The sequence below is a fragment of the Coregonus clupeaformis genome, chromosome 12 (genome assembly GCF_020615455.1).
Source record: "Coregonus clupeaformis isolate EN_2021a chromosome 12, ASM2061545v1, whole genome shotgun sequence".
NCBI lineage: Eukaryota > Metazoa > Chordata > Actinopteri > Salmoniformes > Salmonidae > Coregonus > Coregonus clupeaformis.
Window position 1 is genome coordinate 29,030,392 of NC_059203.1, and position 24,748 is coordinate 29,055,139.

Sequence of the window (24,748 nt, forward strand, 5' to 3'; positions counted from 1 at the left end):
CTTATGTGCCCTCATGTTCCAAGAGAAAATGGTAGACGATAGAGAAGGGTACATTTTGGGGGGTACTTTCTGGACTGGATATGTACTGTAAGTCTAAACTAGTCTCTCAACAGACGTGTGTTTATGGCAAAGCGAGTCTAGCCCTATACAGATGTGATATCAATGGGAGAACAACCAACCAGTCACACAGTGGGTTTACTTTGACAACAGTGGATGTTTTTACTCCATATAAACACAGTTTAGTGTAATAAGCCAAACAAATGGCTGACACATTATTGACCTGTCAGAAACACATGGTACAACCACCCTGTCCTGCAAGACTTCATTGCTGGCCAATGACCATTACTGGTATTCCATCACATGCAATCAGAGGACCACTTCTGGTGCTCAGTGTCACACATAACCTTTTCACACTATCTTGCCAACCCGAACCTTACTGTGCTGTCTCAGGTTTTTTGTTTTGTTTACATTGTCCTCTCCAGCACGGTTCCAGCACAACTTGGGTTGCTTAAAGCGAACTGAACGGGAGCTAGGGTGCCAGCCTGCCTTTAAACCAGTCGAGGGGCATCGTTGGTTGGCCATGGCCTGCTCAAACCAGCCTGGAAATAAGTGTAACAAAGGCAGGCTGACCTTTGACTGGACTACACTGGAAGGCATTAAGCCGTAAGAGTAGTACAGTTGGGATTGGGAGAATAGTGTGAAAAAGACCATGGTCATTTTATTTCCCCATCATATAGTTTTTATCCCATAAACTATTTGTTTATCCACTCAGGGCTGGTTTCCCTGACATAGACTAAGCCTCCTACTGGAATAAAAAGCATGCTTAATGTATCATTTTAGTCCAAGACTAGGCTTAATATGAGTCTAGGAAACCCACCCTTAGATTTTATCTGTAGAGACTGAGTCTACAGGGAGAGTTAGTTAGCTGCGATCAGGGTATGTTCTCCATTGGTCAGCTTGTTCCACTTGCTCTCGATGAAGAGGTACATGCACTTGTCTGACCCCATGAACCGATAGGTCACCATGGTGGACTCTCACGGCAACAGCCTGCAGGAAGAAGAAGAAGGGTGCAGTTAAACAGGTCAAAGTTTAAACCTGGCTGTATCGTGTCAGGGTGTAGTGTACAAACACTATGTTTGATATAGTATGCCTATCTTGTTTCACCCATAATAAATATATTATAGTTCTGAGGTTTCACCAGCCATCAGGGCTCATGTTTATGTGTTCTGATGAATGCCTGTGTGTCTGTATTGACCCTGTATAGGTCATATGCGGCTGGTGACAAATGGTCCAACCAACTGAAGGACCACCTACACAACCTGGGACTCAACACCACATCATCCTGGGACCTGGCCCAGAACAGGACGGCGTGGAGAGACCAATGTCGAGGTGCTCCGCACTGCTCCAAGGAAGTAACGAAGACGAGTGAGTGGGTGATCATTCAAGTTTTTTTCAGTCAATGTGTGTACTCGTGCTCGGGAGATGACGGGCACGTAGGTGAGGCGTGGCATGCAGACCGGGGCTGGTTATTAGGATGGCGTTCATGGCCTGCTCCAAACAGTACTCAGGCTCCAGTGGTGCCAGGGACAGTTCTACCTCATTCCTGAGGGGGGCAGCAGAGCGTAGAGTTTCACAACATCACACTGTTTTTACATTTACATTACATTTACGTCATTTAGCAGACGCTCTTATCCAGAGCGACTTACAAATAGGTGCATTCACCCTATAGCCAGTGGGATAACCACTTTACAATATCTTTTTTTTTTTTTAGGGGGGGGGTAGATGAATTACTTTATCCTATCCCAGGTATTCCTTAAAGAGGTGGGGTTTCAAATGTCTCCGGAAGGTGGTGAGTGACTCCGCTGTCCTGGCGTCGTGAGGGAGCTTGTTCCACCATTGGGGTGCCAGAGCAGCGAACAGTTTTGACTGGGCTGAGCGGGAACTATGCTTCCGCAGAGGAAGGGGAGCCAGCAGGCCAGAGGTGGATGAACGCAATGCCCTCGTTTGGATGTAGGGACTGATCAGAGCCTGAAGGTACAGAGGTGCCGATCCCCTCACAGCTCCATAGGCAAGCACCATGGTCTTGTAACAGATGCGAGCTTCAACTGGAAGCCAGTGGAGTGTGCGGAGGAGCGGGGTGACGTGAGAGAACTTGGGAAGGTTGAACACCAGACGGGCTGCGGCATTCTGGATGAGTTGTAGGGGTTTAATGGCACAGGCAGGGAGCCCAGCCAACAGCGAGTTGCAGTAATCCAGACGGGAGATGACAAGTGCCTGGATTAGGACCTGTGCCGCTTCCTGTGTAAGGCAGGGTCGTACTCTCCGAATGTTGTAGAGCATGAACCTGCAGGATCGGGTCACCGCCTTGATGTTAGCGGAGAACGACAGGGTGTTGTCCAGGGTCACGCCAAGGCTCTTCGCACTCTGGGAGGAGGACACAATGGAGTTGTCAACCGTGATGGCGAGATCATGGAACGGGCAGTCCTTCCCCGGGACAAAGGGGAGCTCCGTCTTGCCAAGGTTAAGCTTGAGGTGGTGATCCGTCATCCATACTGATATGTCTGCCAGACATGCAGAGATGCGATTCGCCACCTGGTTATCAGAAGGGGGAAAGGAGAAGATTAGTTGTGTATCGTCAGCGTAGCAATGATAGGAGAGGCCATGTGAGGATATGACAGAGCCAAGTGACTTTTAGCTGTACAACTACAAGGGACATTCTGATACACGCTGTAGTAAGCCTATGTTCTGTGTCAAATTATAAACCACTGTGTATGATTGTATGAAGTAGGCTTACACCTGCGATATCAGTCTGTGATTGACCTCTACAGCAAAGTTGCCCTTAGTCCCTCTTTAGTATCCCCCATTCCCCAGCTATAGTCTCTCTCACCTGATCTTGCACCTGTCGAACATGCCTGTGTCTACAATATAGGGGCACACCAGAGTGGTCTTGACTCCATCAGACTCCTCAGTCAGCAGCTCGCGGGCCAGGGACTCGTGGAATCCCACCGCCGCAAACTCACTGGCGCATTAATCCTGCCTCAAAGAGAAAGACCACTCAGGGCCCATATTTACATAGCGTCTCAGAGTGCTGTTCTAGGATCAGGTCCATCCTGTCCATGTTATCTTATTCATTATGATCCAAAAGGCAAAACTGGTCCTATATCAGGGACTTGTGCTCTGAGTCGCTTTGTGAATATGGGCCCAGAACACATTTACAACATCCTCACAGTAACATACATAGGTATTTCTGTATGATTTTGATTTATTTTGTTGTTGTAAGTTAACACTTTTCCGTAGGTTACCCTTTTACCTATGTCACTACACAGTAATAACTGTAGTAATACCTTTCTTAGTTGCATAGTAAAAGCTACGGTAATAAACAGTAATAAGACAGTAATAAACATCAGCAATATTCTCTCAGGTGGTCTGTACTCCCTGGTTCACCTCCACACAGGCAGTACTGAAGAGACCCAGGATGCTGGCGACAGTGAGGATGTGGCCATGGTTCTGCTCCTTCATCTGGGGAACGAAGGCCTTCGCCGTCTGGGAAACAGACAGACAGGTAGACACACAGGCACGCACGGACAGACCGGTGCATGCAGGCATGGACACATCCGGACAGACAGGCGCACACACACAGACTCACACGGAGAGAGACAGACACACACACACAGCCACAGATGGACAGGCACACAAACACACACACAGATACTGTTATTTGGTGAACACAATTACTGAGTATCAATAATGATGAAATAACGATTTTGAATGAGCAAAATGATGCAGTAGTATTGTACTGCAGTCCTTATGGGACTTCTGCCCAGCTAGGCCTCAGTGTGAAGCAGGCTTACTGTTCCCCACTAAGAGGATCAGGGAGGGAATCCTCTAGCCCTTTAATTGTGTGTGTGCGTAGCTTTAATATGCATGCTGTATGCGGTGTCGTCGCTCAGCTAAGGGGATAAGAACTAATTAAATCTGTACATTTTACATATCACATTAGGCATAATAAACTGTGCTGTATACATCCCAATAGCTGACGTATAGGGAGGAATAAAACTGACGTAGATCGGATAAAACCGCTTGGAATTTAACTTTCACAATGCAAAGATTTAAACCTAAACCATTAATATTTTCAGACTTATAGTCTGATAGTCTGATTGTTTTCACATACCAGTATGTTTTCCTTCTTCATGTTAACCCTATAGCCCTCATAACACTATGGCTGTGTTTACACAGGCAGCCAAATTCTGATCTTTTGCCCAATTATTGGCAAATTATTTGATCTGATTTGTCAAATGACCAATTAGTGGCAAAATATCAGAATTGGGCTGCCTGTGTAAACGCCAATAGGATCCTGCTCGGAGAAACATTTGTATATGAAACCTATTATTATTATTATTAATATTACTATATTGATGTGCTCCGCTTGTACCATAAAACCCCTGCAACTTATCCAGAATGCTGCAGCCCGCCTTGTGTTCAACCTTTCCAAGTTATCCCATGTCACCCTGCTACTCCGCACACTCCACTTGTTTCCAGTCGAAGCTCTCATCCACTACAAGACCATGGTACTTGCCTACGGAGCAGCAAGAGGAACTGCCCCTCCCCATCTTCAGGCTATGCTCAAACCTTACACCCCATCCAGAGCACTCCTTTCTGCCACCTCTTCCCCCTGAAGCTAGGACAGCAGAGTCCCTGCCCATCTTCCGAAAACATCTGAAATCCTACCTCTTTCTTAAACAATCCCACAGCTTCCACCCCCCTCCAAAAATAATTTAAAAAATGCCTTTTGTCAACTAACACTCACATTTACTTTTTTCTATTTTTCTTACTATCTCGGACTTTGCTGATCGCTACTTTATTGAGGAAAAATGTACGTACTATGACGGTGATATTTGGTTGTCCCACCTAACTATCTTAAGATGAATGCACTAACTGTAAGTCGTTAAATGACTCAAATGTAAAATGTGTCAATTGTTGTTTTATACAGTGGGGCAAAAAAGTATTTAGTCAGCCACCAATTGTGCAAGTTCTCCCACTTAAAAAGATGAGAGAGGCCTGTAATTTTCATCATAGGTACACGTCAACTATGACAGACAAATTGAGAAAAAAAAATCCAGAAAATCCCATTGTAGGATTTTTAATGAATTTATTTGCAAATTATGGTGGAAAATAAGTATTTGGTCACCTACAAACAAGCAAGATTTCTGGCTCTCACAGACCTGTAACTTCTTCTTTAAGAGGCTCCTCTGTCCTCCACTCGTTACCTGTATTAATGGCACCTGTTTGAACTTGTTATCAGTATAAAAGACACCTGTCCACAACCTCAAACAGTCACACTCCAAACTTCACAATGGCCAAGACCAAAGAGCTGTCAAAGGACACCAAAAACAAAATTGTAGACCTGCACCAGGCTGGGAAGACTGAATCTGCAACAGGTAAGCAGCTTGGTTTGAAGAAATCAACTGTGGGAGCAATTATTAGGAAATGGAAGACATACAAGACCACTGATAATCTCCCTCGATCTGGGGCTCCATGCAAGATCTCACCCCGTGGGGTCAAAATGATCACAAGAACGGTGAGCAAAAATCCCAGAACCACACGGGGGGACCTAGTGAATGACCTGCTGAGAGCTGGGACCAAAGTAACAAAGCCAACCATCAGTAACACACTACGCCGCCAGGGACTCAAATCCTGCAGTGCGAGACGTGTCCCCCCTGCTTAAGCCAGTACATGTCCAGGCCCGTCTGAAGTGCATTTGGATGATCCAGAAGAGGATTGGGAGAATGTCATATGGTCAGATGAAACCAAAATATAACTTTTTGGTAAAAACTCAACTCGTCATGTTTGGAGGACAAAGAATGCTGAGTTGCAGCCAAAGAACACCATACCTACTGTGAAGCATGGGGTTGGAAACATCATGCTTTGGGGCTGTTTTTCTGCAAAGGGACCAGGACGACTGATCCGTGTAAAGGAAAGAATGAATGGGGCCATGTATCGTGAGATTTTGAGTGAAACCCTCCTTCCATCAGCAAGGGCATTGAAGATGAAACGTGGCTGGGTCTTTCAGCATGACAATGATCCCAAACACACCGCCCGGGCAACGAAGGAGTGGCTTCGTAAGAAGCATTTCAAGGTCCTGGAGTGGCCTAGCCAGTCTCCAGATCTCAACCCCATAGAAAATCTTTGGAGGGAGTTGAAAGTCTGTGTTGCCCAGCGACAGCCCCAAAACATCACTGCTCTAGAGGAGATCTGCATGGAGGAATGGGCCAAAATACCAGCAACAGTGTGTGAAAACCTTGTGAAGACTTACAGAAAACGTTTGACCTGTGTCATTGCCAACAAAGGGTATATAACAAAGTATTGAGAAACTTTTGTTATTGACCAAATACTTATTTTCCACCATCATATGCCAATAAATTCATAAAAAATCCTACAATGTGATTTTCTGGAATTTTTTTTCTAATTTTGTCTGTCATAGTTGACGTGTACCTATGATGAAAATTACAGGCCTCTCTCATCTTTTTAAGTGGGAGAACTTGCACAATTGGTGGCTGACTAAATACTTTTTTTCCCCACTGTATGTCAGTTCATAGACCCGTTCATAGACCCGATGCCAAGTTATTGGGCCAACAAAAACCTTTTCCCAACTGACATGAATTTTATACGGTATTGCTGTCCAACCTTTGAGTGAAAACCTTTAAGTGAAACTGATACATTTTAAAATCATTTTAAGCCATTTATGATTTTGAATGGGTGACAAACAGACTAATTCTTTAATTTCTTTAAGTAATTGTCTCTTCCAATTTTGTGCCAGAGCCGCGATGGGTTGGTTATTTTGTATTGAGCATACACTTCCATACACTGTTGTTAGTTGCTTTTGTGACAATTTGACCGTTCCATCACTATGATGGAGTTTAGCCATATTATTTGTAGTTCTGCCTTTTTTGGAGGATAAAATTGAAATTGTAGCCAACTCTGTATGACTTCATTTAAAAAGGAGGATACTTTAAACAGGGATCCATTGTCAGTCCACCGAAAATGTAAGGTTTTAATCTGCAAAAAGGCAAAGAGCCCACTCTTAAACATAGGATGGGCCTCTCTTAGTAGCTTACTAGAAAACCAATTTGGATTTGATACAATTTTGGTACAATGGAGGCTTTAAGAGAGAAGTTTAATGCCTTAATATTTAATTGTTTTAACCCTCCAAACTCATGTTCATTATATAAATAAGCTTGTTTAACTTTATCTGGTTTACCATTCCAAATAAAGTGAGAAAAAAAAAATCTCGCATTATTTGAAAAATAATTCTCCTGGAGTCGGTAGAATCATTAATTAATATGTAAACTACGATATCTCGAGAATTAGTCAGGGTAATCTTCACTAAATAATTAGTCAGGGTAATCTTCCTGTAAATGTATAGGTGTTTCCCTCTCCACGGTTTCAAGATTCTATCTATTTTGCTAAGTTTTCGATCAAAGTTAATAGTTGCAAGATTGCTCAATCTTTCCGGGATATGTACACCAAGCACATCAACTTCACCATCTGCCCATTAATCGGGAGACCACATGGCAATTTATATCTTTGTATCTTTTAAAGACCAAATCTGTAATATAGTACACATCATAGTTGGGTTTTAGTCCAGAGAAACTGGAAAAATTATCCAGGTCCTCAATGAGGCCCTTCCAGGAATATTGAGGACTCGAGAGAACTTCAATCATCGGTGTCATTAGATCAGATTTTTAAAGCTAGCAATTCAATGGCCATAATAAATAGGTATGGTGACCGAGGGCAAACTTGTTTTACGACTCTTGACAATTCAAAGTTCTCAGAGAAGTAACCGTTATTTATTATTTTACATAAAGGATTGTTGTACATTACTTTTACCGATTTTATGAGAGATTCTCCCAAATTGAAAAAATCCAGGCACTTATAAACAGATTCTATACGTACTGTATCAAATGCTTTCTCAAATCTGCTATAAAGATTATACCTGGTGTTTCCCTGCATTCTCATAGTTTTCCATTATTTCTAGTAGTTGTCTAATGTTGTCTCCAATATATCTTCCTTTTAAGAATCCTGTCTGATTGTGTTGAATAATGTCCAGTAGGACCTATGTTATTCTATGAGCAATACATTTTGCCAATGTATCACAACATTGAAGGGTGAGGGGCCTCCAATTTTTTTAAGGGACAGGGTCTTTGAATTGCCCCCCAGGCTCCTGCTTCAGTAGGAGAGAGATCAGTCCCTCTTTTAGTGTGTCTGACAGTTTGCCATTTATATATGAGTAATTTAAACATGATAATAATGGATTTTTCAGTAGTTCATAAAAAGTTTGATATACACTACCGGTCAAAAGTTTTAAAACACCTACTCATTGAAGGGTTTCTCTTTATTTTTACTATTTTCTACATTGTCGATTAATAGTGAAGACATCAAAACTACGAAATAACACATATGGAATCATGTAGTAACCAAAAAAGTATTAAACAAATCAAAACTTGATTCCAACCTCTCTTTTAAAAAGCATGTGAAAAAGGTAATTCAAATAACCAAATTCAACCTAGCTAATTTCCGATTTATACGAAATTGTTTGACTACAGAGGTAGCAAAACTGTACTTCAAATCTATGATACTCCCCCACTTAACATACTGCTTGACTAGTTGGGCCCAAGCTTGCTGTACAACAGTAAGACCTATTCAGTCTGTCTACAAACAGGCTCTCAAAGTGCTTGATAGGAAGCCCAATAGCCATCATCACTGTCACATCCTTAGAAAGCATGAGCTCCTGAGTTGGGAAAATCTTGTGCAATACACCGATGCATGTCTTGTATTCAAGATCCTAAATGGCTTGGCTCCCCCTCCACTCAGTATTTTTGTTAAACAGAAAACCCAAACATATGGCAGCAGATCCACAAGGTCTGCCATGAGAGGTGACTGTGTAGTTCCCCTAAGGAAAAGCACCTTTAGTAAATCTGCTTTTTCTGTGAGAGCTTCCCATGTCTGGAATACACTGCCATCAGACACACACAACTGCACCACATATCACACTTTCACAAAATGCTTGAAGACATGGCTAAAGGTCAATCAGATTTGTGAACATGGTCCCTAGCTGTGTGTTGCCGCTTTCCATGTCTGTTGTCTGTAACTTGTGAGGTGTGGAAACATTTTGTTGCTTTTATGAATTTTGTCTTGCTGCTTTTTGTTCTATGTTGCTCGGTCTGTATGCTACGTCTTGCTTGTCCTATGTTGCTATGTCTGTATGCTATGTCTTGTTCTATGTTGTTATTGTCCATATTGTAATTGTTTTTAATAACCTGCCCAGGGACTGCGGTTGAAAATTAGCCGGCTGGCTAAAACCGGCACTTTTACTGAAACGTTGATTAATGTGCACTGTCCCTGTAAAAATAAACTCAAACTCAAACTCAAAATATATTTTATATTTGAGATTCTTCAAATAGCCACCCTTTGCCTTGATGACAGCTTTGCACACTCCTGGCATTCTCTCAACTAGTAGTTTTACCAGCCCCGCGCTCCGGCAGCACTACACCCCTGATAATACCTGCTAAACTGTGTACAAGACCAATAACATTTTATTTGAATAAAATTTGATTTGAACTCCTAATCATCTAATATGAATTTAAGGTCACAGGCACGCATCAGACTTACTGAACAAAGGGAAATACAAGACACAAACACATGCACGTGAATCAGGGTTGGGCAATCTGAATGTAAAGGCTATTTAAGGTCATTACTTTGCAGTGTTATGGGAGGGGAGCAGACATAGAAATATAATTACTAGAATTACTAATTATATTTCTCTGGGAACAGCACAGTGTTCTATAATTTGGGTGTGGTTGCTTCTTTGGTGGTTAGAAAATAAAAGGTTGAAAATAAAAAGGTGGCACTCATTTCTACTTGTTGATTTACTTGACCAATGTTTCTGCTAAAGAGCCTTCATCAGGATGTGGTTGGATAAAAGCGAAGGATCATGTCTGAACTAAACACCTTCAACAACACCTGGCTGGCCCAGTCACGATAAATAATAATTAAGACAAACCTTCGCTTACAGTACTGGAACCAGGTCAACTTTATATTACTACTACAGAGCGGCTGGCATGGCCTGACATCTGTTGAGACTTGGAAACGGTGCAAATAACTTACCAAAGCTTCCAATTGCCCTAAGTCCAGTACTTTGGATCCAAGGTTCAGGCTGCGTTTTTGGCACAGTGCTGCCTGATGGTGTGCCAGCCAGCCAAGTCCTGCCCAGACCACATAGCAGGATAGGCCCTAAAGCCTGAGTTAGCATTTGATCATTACAGTATTGCTGCCTGTGGGGATAATCCAAACACACCCTTAGCTAGCAGTCCTATGTTTCCCTTATAGCCGTAGTCTTGATTTTGGTTTGAGGTTGATAGGTTTTTATGTTGTGAGTCAGGATAAGAACTATGATCATACTATATAACACAAAATGCTTTTTAGAAGCTGAACTATGTAAATATGAGAGAGTGTAGTATATTACCAAAGAGGCTAGTCAACGTACAGTACTTTTCAGTCTTTAAATGAGGTGAGATGTGCCCTTAAAAGGACACCTGACTGCTGACAAACTTACAGTATAAATCTGGGCCCATATTCATAAAGCATCTCGGAAAAAGGAAAGCTCTTATTCATTATTATATGAAAGGCAAAGCTGGATCATCAGTCCTACTCGGATTATTGCTGTCTATCAATAATGACAAACCACCTGGTACTGACAACTTGGATAGAAAGTTACTGAGGATGGTAGCGGACTATATTGCCTCTCCTATTTGCCATCTCTTCAATCTAAGCCTATAGGAAAGTGTGTGCCCTCAGGCCTGGAGGGAAGCAAAAGTCTTTCCAATACCCAAGAATAGTAAAGCACTATTTACTGGTTCAAACAGCCATCCAATCAGCCTGCTACCGACCATTAGTAAAAGTTTGGAAAAAATTGTGTTTGACCAGATACAATGCTATTTCACAGTAAACAAATAAACAACAGTCTTTCTGCATGCTTATAGCGAAGGGCACCCAACATGTACGGCACTGAGACACATGATGATTGGCTGAAAGCTTTTGACATTATCCATCATAATCTGCTGTTGATAAAACGTATGTGTTATGGCTTTACACCCTCTGCCATATCGTCGATTGAAAGCTACCTATCTAACAGAACACAGAGGTTTTTCTTTAATGGAACTTTCACTATCGTAAACCAGGTAGTGTGGTATAACTCAAGGCAGCTGTCTTGGTCCTTTTACTGTTTTCTATTTTTACTAATGACCTACCACTAGCTTTGAGTAAAACCTGTGTGTCTATGTATGCTGATGACTCAACATTATACACATCAGCTACCACAGCAAGTGAAATCATTGCAACCCTTAACAAAGAGCTGCAGTCAGTTTCAGAATGGGTGGCTAGCAATAAGCTAGTCCTAAATATAGTGCATTCGGAAAGTGTTCAGACCCCTTGACTTTTTCCACATTTTCTTACGTTAAAGCCTTATTCTAAAATTGATTACATTATTTTTTTCCCCCCTCATCAATCTACACACAATACCCCATATTGACAAAGCAAAAACAGGTTTTTATGTTTTGCAAAGTTATAAAAAATAAAAAACGGAAATTACATTTACATAAGTATTCAGACCCTTTACTCAGTACTTTGTTGAGGCACCTTTGGAAACGATTACATCCTTGAGTCTTCTTGGGTATGACGCGACAAGCTTGGCACACCTATATTTGGGTAGCTACTCCCATTCTTCTCTGCAGATCCTCTCAAGCTCTGTTTGGTTGGATGGGGAGCGTTGCTGCACAGCTATTTTCAGGTCTCTCCAGAGATGTTGAATCAGATTCAAGTTCAAGGCTGGGCCACTCAAGGACATTCAGAAACACCCCCTATTGCTCAGTTTGGCCGGGAGGCCAGCTCTAGGAAGTGTCTTGGTGGTTCCAAACTTCTTCCATTTAAGAATGATGGAGGCCACTGTGTTCTTGGGGACCTTCAATGCTGCAGATTTATTTTTTATACCCTTCCCCAGATCTGTGCCTCGGCACAATCCTGTCTCGGAGTTCTACAGACTATTCCTTCGACCTCATGGCTTGGTTTTTGCTCTGACATGCGCTGTCAACTGTGGGACCTTATATACCACTAGCTTATATACCGCCGTGCTCTACAAGCGCTGGTAGAGCACGGCGCTTGTAACGCCAAGGTAGTGGGTTCGATCCCCGGGACCACCCATACACAAAAATTTATGCACGCATGACTGTAAGTCGCTTTGGATAAAAGCGTCTGCTAAATGGCATATTATTATTATTATTATTATTATTATTATATAGACAGCTGTGTGCTTTTCCAAATCATGTCCAATCAATTGAATATACCACAGGTGGACTCCAATCAAGTTGTAGAAACATCTCAAGGATGATCAATGGAAGCAGGATGCACCTGATCTCAATTTAGAGTCTCATAGCAAAGGGTCTGAATACTTATGTAAATAAGGTATTTATGTGTTTTATTGTTAATACATTTGTTTAAAAAAAATTAAAATAGTTTTGCTTTGTCATTATGGGGTACTGTCTGTCGATGTATGTGTAAAAACATTAATCTAATCCATTTAAGAATAAGACTGTAACGTAACAACATTTGGAAAAAGTCAAGGGGTCTGAATACTTTCCGAAGGCACTGTATATAAAAAACTAAAATCATTGAATTTGGGACAAATCACTCTCTAAACCCGTAACCTCATTTAAATATTGTAATGAAATATGTGGCAATTTAGCAAGTTGAGGAGATGAAATTGCTTGGTCTAAACCTAGATTGTAAACTGACATGGTCAAAACATATTGATGCAATGGTTGCTAAGATGGGGATATGCTCTGTTTTCTTAAATCACCCAAACAAGTCCTACAGGCCTTAGTTTTATCACACCTGGACTACTGCCCAGTTATATGCTGAAATTCTGCAAAGAAGGCCATAAGCAAATTACGGTTGGACCAGAACAGAGCAGCATGGCTGGCCCTTAAATGTACACATCTATCTCTCCTGGTTCAAAGTAGAGGAGCCCACTCCTGTACTCCCTGTTCACCCATGACTGCGTGGCCAAGCACACCTCCAACACAACCATCATGTTTGCAGACGACACAACCGTAGTAGGCTTGATTACCAACAATGACGAGAGAACCTACAGGGAGGACGTGAGGGCTCTGGGAGTGTGGTGCCAGGAAAATAACATCTCACTCAACGTCAACAAAACAAAGGAGATGATCTTGGACTTCAGGAAACAGCAGAGGGTGCACCTGCCTATCCACATCGACGGGACCGCAGTGGAGAAGGTCGAAAGCTTCAAATTCCTTGGCGTACACATCACTGACAAACTGAAATGGACCACCAACAGAGACAGTGTGGTGAAGAAGGCATATTCAACCCCAGGAGGCTGAATACATTTGGCTTGGCACCTAAAACCCTCACACACTTTTACAGATGCACAATTGAGAGCATCCTGTCAGGCTGTATCACCGCCTGGTACGGCAACTGCACCGCAAGGCTCTCCAGATGGTGGTGCAGTCTGCACAACGGATTACCGGGGGCAAACTACCCACCCTCCAGGACACCTCCAGCACCCGATGTCACAGGAAGGCCAAAAAGATCATCAAGGACATCAACCACCCGAGCCACTGCCTGTTCACCCCGCTATCATCCAGAAGGCGAGGTCAGTACAGGTGCATCAAAGCTGGGACCGAGAGACTGAAAAACAGCTTCTATCTCAAGGCCATCAGACTGTTAAACAGCCATCACTAGCACATTAGAGGCTGCTGCCTTTAGACATAGACTAGAAATCACTGGCCACTTTAAGAAATTGAACACTAGCCACTTTAATAATGTTGACAAATCTTGCATTACTCATCTCATATGTACAGTGGGGAGAACAAGTATTTGATACACTGCCGATTTTGCAGGTTTTCCTACTTACAAAGCATGTAGAGGTCTGTCATTTTTATCATAGGTACACTTCAACTGTGAGAGACGGAAACATAAACAAAAATCCAGAAAATCACATTGTATGATCTTTAAGTAATTAATTTGCATTTTATTGCATGACATAAGTATTTGATCACCTACCAACCAGTAAGAATTCCGGCTCTCACAGACCTGTTAGTTTTTCTTTAAGAAGCCCTCCTGTTCTCCACTCATTACCTGTATTAACTGCACCTGTTTGAACTCGTTACCTGTATAAAAGACACCTGTCCACACACTCAATCAAACAGACTCCAACCTCTCCACAATGGCCAAGACCAGAGAGCTGTGTAAGGACATCAGGGATAAAATTGTAGACCTGCACAAGGCTGGGACGGGCTACAGGACAATAGGCAAGCAGCTTGGTGAGAAGGCAACAACTGTTGGCGCAATTATTAGAAAATGGAAGAAGTTCAAGATGACGGTCAATCACCCTCGGTCTGGGGCTCCATGCAAGATCTCACCTCGTGGGGCATCAATGATCATGAGGAAGGTGAGGGATCAGCCCAGAACTACACGGCAGGACCTGGTCAATGACCTGAAAAGAGCTGGGACCACAGTCTCAAAGAAAACCATTAGTAACACACTACGCCGTCATGGATTAAAATCCTGCAGCACACACAAGGTCCCCATGCTCAAGCCAGCGCATGTCCAGGCCCGTCTGAAGTTTGCCAATGACCATCTGGATGATCCAGAGGAGGAATGGGAGAAGGTAATGTGGTGTGATGAGATAAAAATATAGCTTTTTGGTCTAAACTCCACTCGCCGTGTTTGGAGGAAGAAGAAGGATGAGTACAACCCCAAGAACACCATCCCAACCGTGAAGCATGAAGGTGGAAACATCATTCTTTGGGGATGCTTTTCTGCAAAGGGGACAGGACGACTGCACCGTATTGAGGGGAGGATGGATGGGGCCATGTATCGCGAGATCTTGGCCAACAACCTCCTTCCCTCACTAAGAGCATTGAAGATGGGTCGTGGCTGGGTCTTCCAGCATGACAATGACCCGAAACACACAGCCAGGGCAACTAAGGAGTGGCTCCGTAAGAAGCATCTCAAGGTCCTGGAGTGGCCTAGCCAGTCTCCAGACCTGAACCCAATAGAAAATCTTTGGAGGGAGCTGAAAGTCTGTATTGCCCAGCGACAGCCCCAAAGCCTGAAGGATCTGGAGAAAGTCTGTATGGAGGAGTGGGCCAAAATCCCTGCTGCAGTGTGTGCAAACCTGGTCAAGACCTACAGGAAACGTATGATCTCTGTAATTGCAAACAAAGGTTTCTGTACCAAATATAAAGTTCTGCTTTTCTGATGTATCAAATACTTATGTCATGCAATAAAATGCAAATTAATTACTTAAAAATCATACAATGTGATTTTCTGGATTTTTGTTTTAGATTCCGTCTCTCACAGTTGAAGTGTACCTATAATAAAAATTACAGACCTCTACATGCTTTGTAAGTAGGAAAACCTGCAAAATCAGCAGTGTATCAAATACTTGTTCTCCCCACTGTATATACTGTATTCTATACTATTTTACTGTATCTTAGTCCATGCCTCTCTGACATCGCTCGTCCATATATGTATATATTCTTAATTCATTCCTTACTTAGATTTGTGTGTATTGGGTATATGTTGTGAAATTGTTAGATATTACTTCTTAGATATTACTGCACTGTCGGAGCTAGAAGCACAAGCATTTCGCTACACCTGCAATAACATCTGCTAAACACGTGTATGTGACCAATAACGTTTGATTTGATTTGAGATTGACTGCATCACTACTTGTCTTAGGTATTGATGTGTTGAAAGCACCGAACTGTCTGTTCAAACAGCTAACACACAGATCAGACACCCATACATACCCAAAACACATGCCACCTGGGGTCTCTTCACAGTCCCTAAGTTCTGAACAGACTCCGGGAAATGCACAGTACTACGTAGAGCCATGACTACATGAAACTCTCTTCCACATCAGGTAACTCAAGCTAGCAGTAAAATCAGATTTAAAAAACAGATAAACTACACCTCACAGCACAACGTGGACTTTGAAGAGACACACACACACACTCTAACACAAACACTACACACACTCACACATTGTAATATTGTATTGTTGAAATATTGTACATTTTGTATTTACTGTTTGTAATAGTGAAGCAGTGTACCTTTTGTAAAGTACAGCATATCTTGTGTAATGTCTTGTTTTATTTATGATGTAGACCAGGGGTGTCAAACTCATTTTGCCTCGGGGGCCGCATTCGGTCTTCAACAAGAACCGGAGGGTGCACCAATTTGTTTATTAGCCGTCAAAATTTGCAAAGTCCCCTATCCATCATTTCTGGAATGTGTTATGCTCCCTGACTGTCTAGCTTTCATTATGTATTAGCAAGCTGGACACAGTCAAAAAACTGTATGAATGAAGAAGGTCCATTATCATTCCTACACAGTTTCGATTTGGTTTGTAATTTTAAAGTGTATTGAGTTTGTCCCGCCCTGCTTGATACAGAGACAAAGAGAGAGGAACAGAAGGAGTTTGTGAAGGAGGCAGAGTTATTGCAGCTACGTATAATATGCCACTCAGAGAGAAGTCAATATATAACACAAATCTTTCAACAGGTAGACTACAATTATGAACTGGTACTTTTGAATCACTGAATGAATTTACTATGTGTGACGCTTATCTGATGACCTGGGGGAACTACCAAAGTAACATTTGATTAGACTGTGAATATGAGCTGTGTCTTTGGACTGTCTGTGACAGTTGGAGCTGACTAGGGGTTTATTAGAGCGGTAAATGCAGAGGTTCTTTAGAACTCCCAGAGTACACCAGGACAGGGCCCCTCTATGGGGCCATACTGTAGGTCTGTGTGTGTGAAGAGAGGCACTGCAGTCAGGTCAATGCTTGGGAATATGCCCCGCCACGCACGCAAACACACACACACACACAGTACTCAGTTGCTGGGAAATGTGTATCCGAGTGGAAGCCCTGTGCTGCCGCATTGTTCACAGTATTGTTTTTTTCTGCATGAATGGCCCTGGCCATAGGAATCTGATTAATCCACTCTTTTCACATGTTGAGGAACAAGCGGCCAGGAGAACTGGCAGCTTAAGCCGCCGTGTAGAAAGGATGGGCTGTGCAAAGCAAACAAGCTATTCATGTCTCCCATTAATTTAACCAGGGAAAATGGGCATGTGGCCCCTCCTACACATACTGTCAATGTCACTGTAGGCTACTGAGCATAATATAAATCTCATGGATATATAGGCCTAAGTAAGACTGCTCATAGGCATGCACACATGTACCACAATCATATATTAACAATATTAAATGCACACCCACATACTATGCAATTATTACAATATAGTAAAGAGTAGTCTGCTTAATTGCCATGTTATTTGTAAGTAGGAGCCCTGCAGGATCTTACATAAAAAGGAAAAATATGAACAAGAAGCCTATGATTCACAGCTGTACCGTTTTCTTTTATTTAGTTAATAGACTACCCACTGGACACACACTGGTTGAATCAACGTTGTTTCCATGTAATTTCAATGAAATTACGTTGAACCAACGTGGAATAGATGTTGAATTGACGTCTGTGCCAGTGGGTAGAGCTTCCTTGTAGGGAGCTGTGGTCAGAGAAACTAACTGTCCCTTTAAGAGAGAGAGAGGGTGAGAGAGACATGAGGTTGACATAAACCATTGAAGATGCCGGAAATTGCAGCATGATTACCCGATGACACTTCGACCCAGCGCAATTAAGTAGAGGGTACAGCAACAACCTACCAGGGTGGTTTGTCTGAGCAAGAAGACAATTGACATTTGAATTGAAGGTGATATTTGGCTGAACAAACTTGTTGTCAACAACATTTTCTAAAATCGAATTACAGAGATGAATGACATCAGAAAGTCCCCTGGTATCAATTTTGGCGTGTGAACGAACAGCTCTCTGGGATTTTACAGGTGTTGGCCGCATTGCCAAGTGGCACAGCAGCAAGGTGCGCGCAGAAGTAGGCTACTCCTCTGTGCCATAGCCATGCCCCCGTTCAGGTATACTGTTACCGGCTGCTGGATCTACTATTGTGTTGGGCTGATGGTTTTCCTGGTCGCCCCGGGCGATGCAGGTTGTGAGGACGTGGGTTTTTGCTGCACCGGCCGCGACCCGTCGTGCATCAGTAAGGGATGGAGAGCTGACCGCTCATATGGCACCTGCTATTGCGACCAGGCTTGTACCTTTACCCTGGACTGCTGTCATGATTATGAACTAGCCTGCCCAGGTAAGAAGTTTGAGAAATTATACAGTTGAAGTTGGAAGTTGTCAACCACTCCACAAATGTCTTGTTAACAAACTATAGTTTTGGCAAGTCGGTTAGGACATCTACTTTGTGCATGACACAAGTAATTTTTCCAAGAATTGTTTACAGACATATTATTTCACTTATAATTCACTGTATCACAATTCCAGTGGGTCAGAAGTTTACATACACTAAGTTGACTGTGCCTTTAAACAGCTTGGAAAATTCCAGAAAATGATGTCATGGCTTTAGAAGTTTCTGATAGGCTAATTGACATAATTTGAGTCAATTGGAGGTGTACCTGTGGATGTATTTCAAGGCCTACCATCAAACTCAGTGCCTCTTTGCTTGACATCATGGGAAATCAAAAGAAATCAGCCAAGACCTCAGAAAAAGAATTGTAGACCTCCACAAGTCTGGTTCATCCTTGGGAGCAATTTCCAAACGCTTGAAGGTACCGCGTTCATCTGTACAAACACTAGTACGCTAGTATAAACACCATGGGACCACAGAAGCAATCAATCAATCAGATTCCAAACTCTCCACCATGGCCAAGACCAAAGAGCTCTCCAAGGATGTCAGGGACAAGATTGTAGACCTACATAAGGCTGGAATGGGCTACAAGACCATCGTCAAGCAGCTTGGTGAGAAGGTGACAACAGTTGGTGGATTATTCGCAAATGGAAGAAACACACAATAACTGTCAATCTCCCTCGGCCTGGGGCTCCATGCAAGATCTCACCTCGTGGAGTTGCAATGATCATGAGAACGGTGAGGAATCAGCCCAGAACTACACGGGAGGATCATGTCAATGATCTCAAGGCAGCTGGGACCATAGTCACCTAGAAAACAATTGGTAACACACTACGCCGTGAAGGACTGAAATCCTGCAGCGCCCGCAAGGTCCCCCTGCTCAAGAAAGCACATATACATGCCCGTCTGAAGTTTGCCAATGAACATCTGAATGATTCAGAGGAGAACTGGGTGAAAGTGTTGTGGTCAGATGAGACCAAAATTGAGCTCTTTGGCATCAACTCAACTCGCCGTGTTTGGAGGAGGAGGAATGCTGCCTATGACTCCAAGAACACCGTCCCCACCGTCAAACATGGAGGTGGAAACATTATGCTTTGTAGGTGTTTTTCTGCTAAGGGGACAGGACAACTTCACCTCATCAAAGGGACGATGGACGGGGCCATGTACTGTCAAATCTTGGGTGAGAACCTCCTTCCCTCAGCCAGGGCATTGGAAATGGGTCGTGGATGGGTATTCCAGCATGACAATGACCCAAAACACACGGCCAAGGCAACAAAGGAGTGGCTCAAGAAGAAGCACATTAAGGTCCTGGAGTGGCCTAGCCAGTCTCCAGACCTTAATCCCATAGAAAATCTGTGGAGGGAGCTGAAGGTTTGAGTTGCCAAACGTCAGCCTCGAAACCTTAATGACTTGGAGAAGATCTGCAAAGAGGAGTGGGATAAAATCCCTCCTGAGATGTGTGCAAACCTGGTGGCCAACTACAAGAAACGTCTGACCTCTGTGATTGCCAACAAGGGTTTTGCCACCAAGTACTAAGTCATATTTTGCAGAGGGGTCAAATACTTATTTCCCTCATTAAAATGCAAATCAATTTCTGACATGCGTTTTTCTGGATTTTCTTGTTGTTATTCTGTCTCTCACTGTTCAAATAAACCTACCATTAAAATGATAGACTGATCATTTCTTTGTCAGTGGGCAAACGTACAAAATCAGCAGGGGATCAAATACTTTTTTCCCTCACTGTAGATGGCATCATGACGAAGGAAAATTATGTGGATATATTGAAGCAACATCTCAAGACATCAGTCAGGAAGTTAAAGCTTGGTCGCAAATGGGTCTTCCAAATGGACAATGACCCCAAGCATACTTCCAAAGTTGTGGCAAAATGGCTTAAGGACAACAAAGTCAAGGTATTGGAGTGGCCATCACAAAGCCCTGACCTCAAGCCTATAGAAAATGGAGGCCTACAAACCTGACTCAGTTACACCAGCTCTGTCAGGAGGAATGGGCCAGCATTCACCCAACTTATTGTGGGAAGCTTGTGGAAGGCTACCCGAAACGTTTGACCGAAGTTAAACAATTTAAAGGCAAGATATGGCAGACATTCTTTCTAATTGAGTGTATGTAAAGTTCTGACCCACTGGGAATGTGATGAAAGAAATAAAAGCTGAAATATATAATTCTCTCTACTATTATTCTGACATTTCACATTCTTAAAATAAAGTGGTGATCCTAACTGACCTAAAACAGGGAATTTTTACTATAATTAAATGTCAGGATTTGTGAAACACTGAGTCTTCAACTGTATGTTGGCCAAATTGTGTCAATAAAATAAAATTGTATTTGTCACATGCGCCGAATACAACAGGTGTATACCTTACAGTGAAATGCTTACTTACAAGCCCTTAACCAACAATGCAGTTTTAAGAAAAATAACTGTTAAGTAAAAAATAGGTAAAACATTTTTTAAAATAACAAATAATTAAAATAACAGTAGCAAGGCTACATACAGGTGGGTGGTACCAGTACAGAGTCAATGTGCGGGGGCACAGGTTAGTCGAGGTAATTGAGGTAATATATACAAGTAGGTAGAGTTAAAGTGACTATGCATAGATAATAAATAGAGTAGCAGCAGTGTAAAAGAGGGGGTAACAATGTAAAAAGTCCGGGTAGCCATTTGATTAGCTGTTCAGGAGTTTTATGGCTTTGGGGTAGAAGCTGTTAAGAAGCCTTCTGGACCTAGACTTGGCGCTCCGGTACAGCTTGCCGTGTGGTAGCAGAGAGAACAGTCTATGACTAGGGTGGCTGGAGTCTTTGACAATTTTTAGGGCATTCCTCTGACACCGGCTGGTGTAGAGGTCCTGGATGGCAGGAAGCTTGGCCCCAGTGATGTACTGGGCCGTACGCACTGCCGTCTGTAGTGCCTTGTGGTCGGAGGCCGAGCAGGTGCCATAGCAGCAGTTGCCATACACTAGCCTGTTATCTGTGTTTAAAATCACTGGATACATATGGTGATTTTAAAACCCAGTTTGGGGCAAGGTAATTGAGTTTCTCCTGGAAGTGGGTTTATTAATTTCAGTGTGAGATATATGATTTGTTTGTAATTAATATATACCTTGCTTATAGATTTACTGTATACCAGTATACTTTAGCTGTCTCACTATGACTACATGCTTTTTCAGTAGCAAACATGGGTAGAGGGCAATACCATAGAGTCATGCTTGTATTTGCTTTCATTTCCTCCCTGCTATGCCCTCACCCTGTACTCCTTCCTCCCTCCTAGCGGTGTCCTGTGTGGTGAGTGAGTGGAGTGCATGGTCTGGCTGTGCTGAGCCCTGCAGGGCCACAGTTCGGATGAGGAGCAGGCAGGTCCTGCAGGAGCCCCAGAACGGGGGGGAACCCTGTCTACACGTAGAGGAGCATGCTGGCTGTGCAGAGTATAAGGACCACCCCCGGCAGTGCAGCAAATCACTTGGTAAGGACCACAGCCACATATATAGCCTTAGGTTGCATCTGGCTCTGGAAAGGACCTTACATATGCCCTTATTGGCCTCTTGTCTATGTCAAATATCCCTCTGTCTTCAAATAAAGGTCACCTTCCCAGGTGAAGTCTTCTGACATCTATGATACTACCTGGTTAAATAATGTTAAATAAAAAAAACATAATGTGTGTAGGGGAGCTAAAGCTGTTGTTGTTGTCATGATGTTGTTATTATGGATGTTGTTGTCTTTGCAGTCCCGGCTCTCATCACTACCGGTGGCTATGGCAACGCCAGGAAGAAGAGAGACATCCCTGTTAAAAATGATGATGTCACAGGGTGAGAGATCCAGTTTATGTGTTTGTGCCCTTTCATAGTATTCCTGTTATCTTCAGAGAAATATGATATCTGACCCCTGTGAATGTGTGTATGTGTGTACGTCTATATATGCTTGTGTGTGTGCCTGTGTATGTGTGTATGGTTATCCAGGTACTGTGTGCAGTTTCAGCTGACCTCCATGACCCCTGGGTGCCAGCGTAGTGTGGGGCCACACACCCGCTGGATGCACTACCTGAGGGAGGGCCACAAGGTGTGTGTGGAGTGCCAGCCTCCGGCCCTCGCTGCCGGGCAGAGACACTGTTCTGGAGACGGGGAGGAGGAGGAGAGGTAAGACAAGCTGGGCCCACAAGGAGAGGACAGGCTATAGATATGTAGTAAAGATTTAAGTCATGTTTACAAACTAACCCAATATTGTGTTTCTTGTTTGGAGAGAGTCAGATTTCAGCCACTAGGTGGCAGTCTTAGTCTAGACTAGTGCCTCTTAAAACTGTCTAGTAAACAACAGTTGTTTCTCTCTCTCTCCAACTCCCCCCCTCTCTCTCTAACTCTCTGTCTCTGATTCTCTCTCTCTCCCTCCCACATCTCTCAGTGGCAGGCAGTCTCTGCAGTGGCAGGCGGTGGGAAACCCCAGGTGTCGTGGTGTGTGGAGACGTTTTGGGAGACTAGACTCCTGCTCCTGTCCCACCGTCCACAGCTTCCTCTTCATATAACCCTGGACAGCTTCCTCTTCATATAACCCTGGACAGCTTCCTCGGACAGCTTCCTCTTCATATAACCTGGACAGCTTCCTCTTCACCCTGGACAGTGACAGTTTCCTCTTCACCCTGGACAGATGCCTCTTTATATAACCCTAGACAGAAATTCCTCTTCATATAACCCTGGACAGATTACTCTTTATATAACTCTGGACAGCTTCCCCTTCATATAACCCTGGACAGCGTCCCCTTCATATAACCCTGGACAGCTTCCTTTTCATATAACACTGGACAGCTTCCTCTTCACCCTGGACAGCTTCATCTTCATATAACCCTGGACAGCTTCCCCTTCACCCTGGACAGCTTCCTCTTTATATAACCCTGGACAGATTCCTCTTCACCCTGGACAGCTTCCTCTTCATATAACTCTGGACAGCTTCCCCTTCATATAACCCTGGACAGCTTCCCCTTCATATAACCCTGGACAGCTTCCTTTTCATATAACACTGGACAGCTTCCTCTTCACCCTGGACAGCTTCCTCTTTATATAACCCTGGACAGATTCCTCTTCACCTTGGACAGAATCCTCTTTATATAACCCTAGACAGATTCCTCTTTATATAACCCTGGACAGCTTCCTCTTCCTATAACCCTGGACAGCTTCCTCTTTATATAACCCTGGACAGCTTCCCCGTCACATAACCCTGGACAGCTTCCTCTTCATATAACCCTGGACAGATTCCTCTTCACCATGGACAGCTTCCCCTTCATATAACCCTGGACAGCTTCCTCTTCATATAACCCTGGACAGCTTCCTCTTCATATAAGCCTGGACAGCTTCCTCTTCATATAACCCTGGACAGATTCCTCTTTATATAACCCTAGACATATTCCTCTTTATATAACCCTAGACAGATTTATCTTCATATAACCCTGGACAGCTTCCTTTTCATATAACCCTGGACAGCTTCCTCTTCATATAAACCTGGACAGATTCCTCTTTATATAACCCTGGGTTACTGTCTACCTCCTCTTCATGGACATACAGACACAGGACAGCACAGGGATCAGGCATAATCAAAAAGCAGCACAGACCATGCTGTGTGTGCATTCATATGGACCAGAATGTACCAGTGTCTCCCATAACATTTGATATGAAACCTCTGCCAACAATTAAGTCTTGTTTATGTGGCTGTTTTGGGTAATTTTGTTCTCTGGTTGGACAGAATCTTCCTTCTGAAACATGCTATTGTAGATCTGTTTCTTTTCTAAGAGTATGTAACTGTCAGTTCAATTTTTCTTTGCATCACTGAAAGCCTTCAATAATGCCTGGAATACATGTCAGTAATCAAAACTCAAACCATTAATGAATTAGATTTTATTTCACTTTCAGTCATCCAAGGGGAATGTAAAGAAAGATCTTGGGAAATGTAGACCCTTTTTACAGGACCGGTAAACTGGAGTTGTGCATGTGTTTCACACCTAGTCACGGCTCCAAAGTTACGACATGCATTGATAGAACAACAGAACGTTTATACAGAAACAACATACAGCATAGGAAAGACAACAGGTAGAAATATTACAAAACAAACAGTAGCCTAGAGACCTACAAACAGTAGAAGAAGAGGAAATTGTGTACGTTACAATGACTGGTGGATTCAGCAAGGTTGGAGTCAATTCCATCTATTGGATCAATTCTTTAATTGAATTCTAATTTACCAAAGCATTTCAAATGGACCCCAACTCTGAAATCGAACATACATTTAATTGGCATTTGGCTAATTCCTAATTGTATGTTTTTTTATATCTTATCAAAAAATAAGAGAAATAAAAGAAGTCTCTTGATTGTGCTTTCTCATTAAAACATAACATTTACAAATC

At 42.9% G+C, this 24,748-nt stretch overlaps 1 protein-coding gene across 3 annotated transcripts; it reads left to right on the forward strand.

Annotated features, from left to right (window-relative positions):
• The first annotated feature begins 55 nt into the window (after nucleotides 1–55).
• On the forward strand, nucleotides 56–24,695 carry LOC121578163 (somatomedin-B and thrombospondin type-1 domain-containing protein). Of its 3 annotated transcripts, none has more exons than XM_041892319.2 (6): nucleotides 56–1,425; nucleotides 3,422–3,562; nucleotides 21,638–21,829; nucleotides 22,091–22,172; nucleotides 22,323–22,499; nucleotides 22,762–24,695. In XM_041892319.2, exons 1-6 carry the CDS (start codon nucleotides 1,230–1,232, stop codon nucleotides 22,880–22,882), a joined length of 909 nt encoding a protein of 302 aa, XP_041748253.1. In that variant the 5' UTR covers nucleotides 56–1,229; the 3' UTR covers nucleotides 22,883–24,695. The 3 variants fall into 3 exon arrangements, with proteins under 3 accessions (XP_041748253.1, XP_041748255.1, XP_041748254.1); XM_041892321.2 differs by having other exon boundaries at nucleotides 1,354–1,429; XM_041892320.2 differs by lacking the exons at nucleotides 56–1,425; nucleotides 3,422–3,562 and adding an exon at nucleotides 17,629–18,303.
• Nucleotides 24,696–24,748: the final 53 nt, after the last annotated feature.

Bases quoted from the DNA above. Each gene is read 5' to 3' on its own strand.
- LOC121578163 (XM_041892319.2), top strand. From the start codon at position 1,230: ATGAATGCCTGTGTGTCTGTATTGACCCTGTATAGGTCATATGCGGCT. The intron at 1,426-3,421 runs GTGAGTGGGTGA...ATATTCTCTCAG, and splicing joins CAAGGAAGTAACGAAGACGA to GTGGTCTGTACTCCCTGGTT. The intron at 22,500-22,761 runs GTAAGACAAGCT...CACATCTCTCAG, and splicing joins GACGGGGAGGAGGAGGAGAG to TGGCAGGCAGTCTCTGCAGT.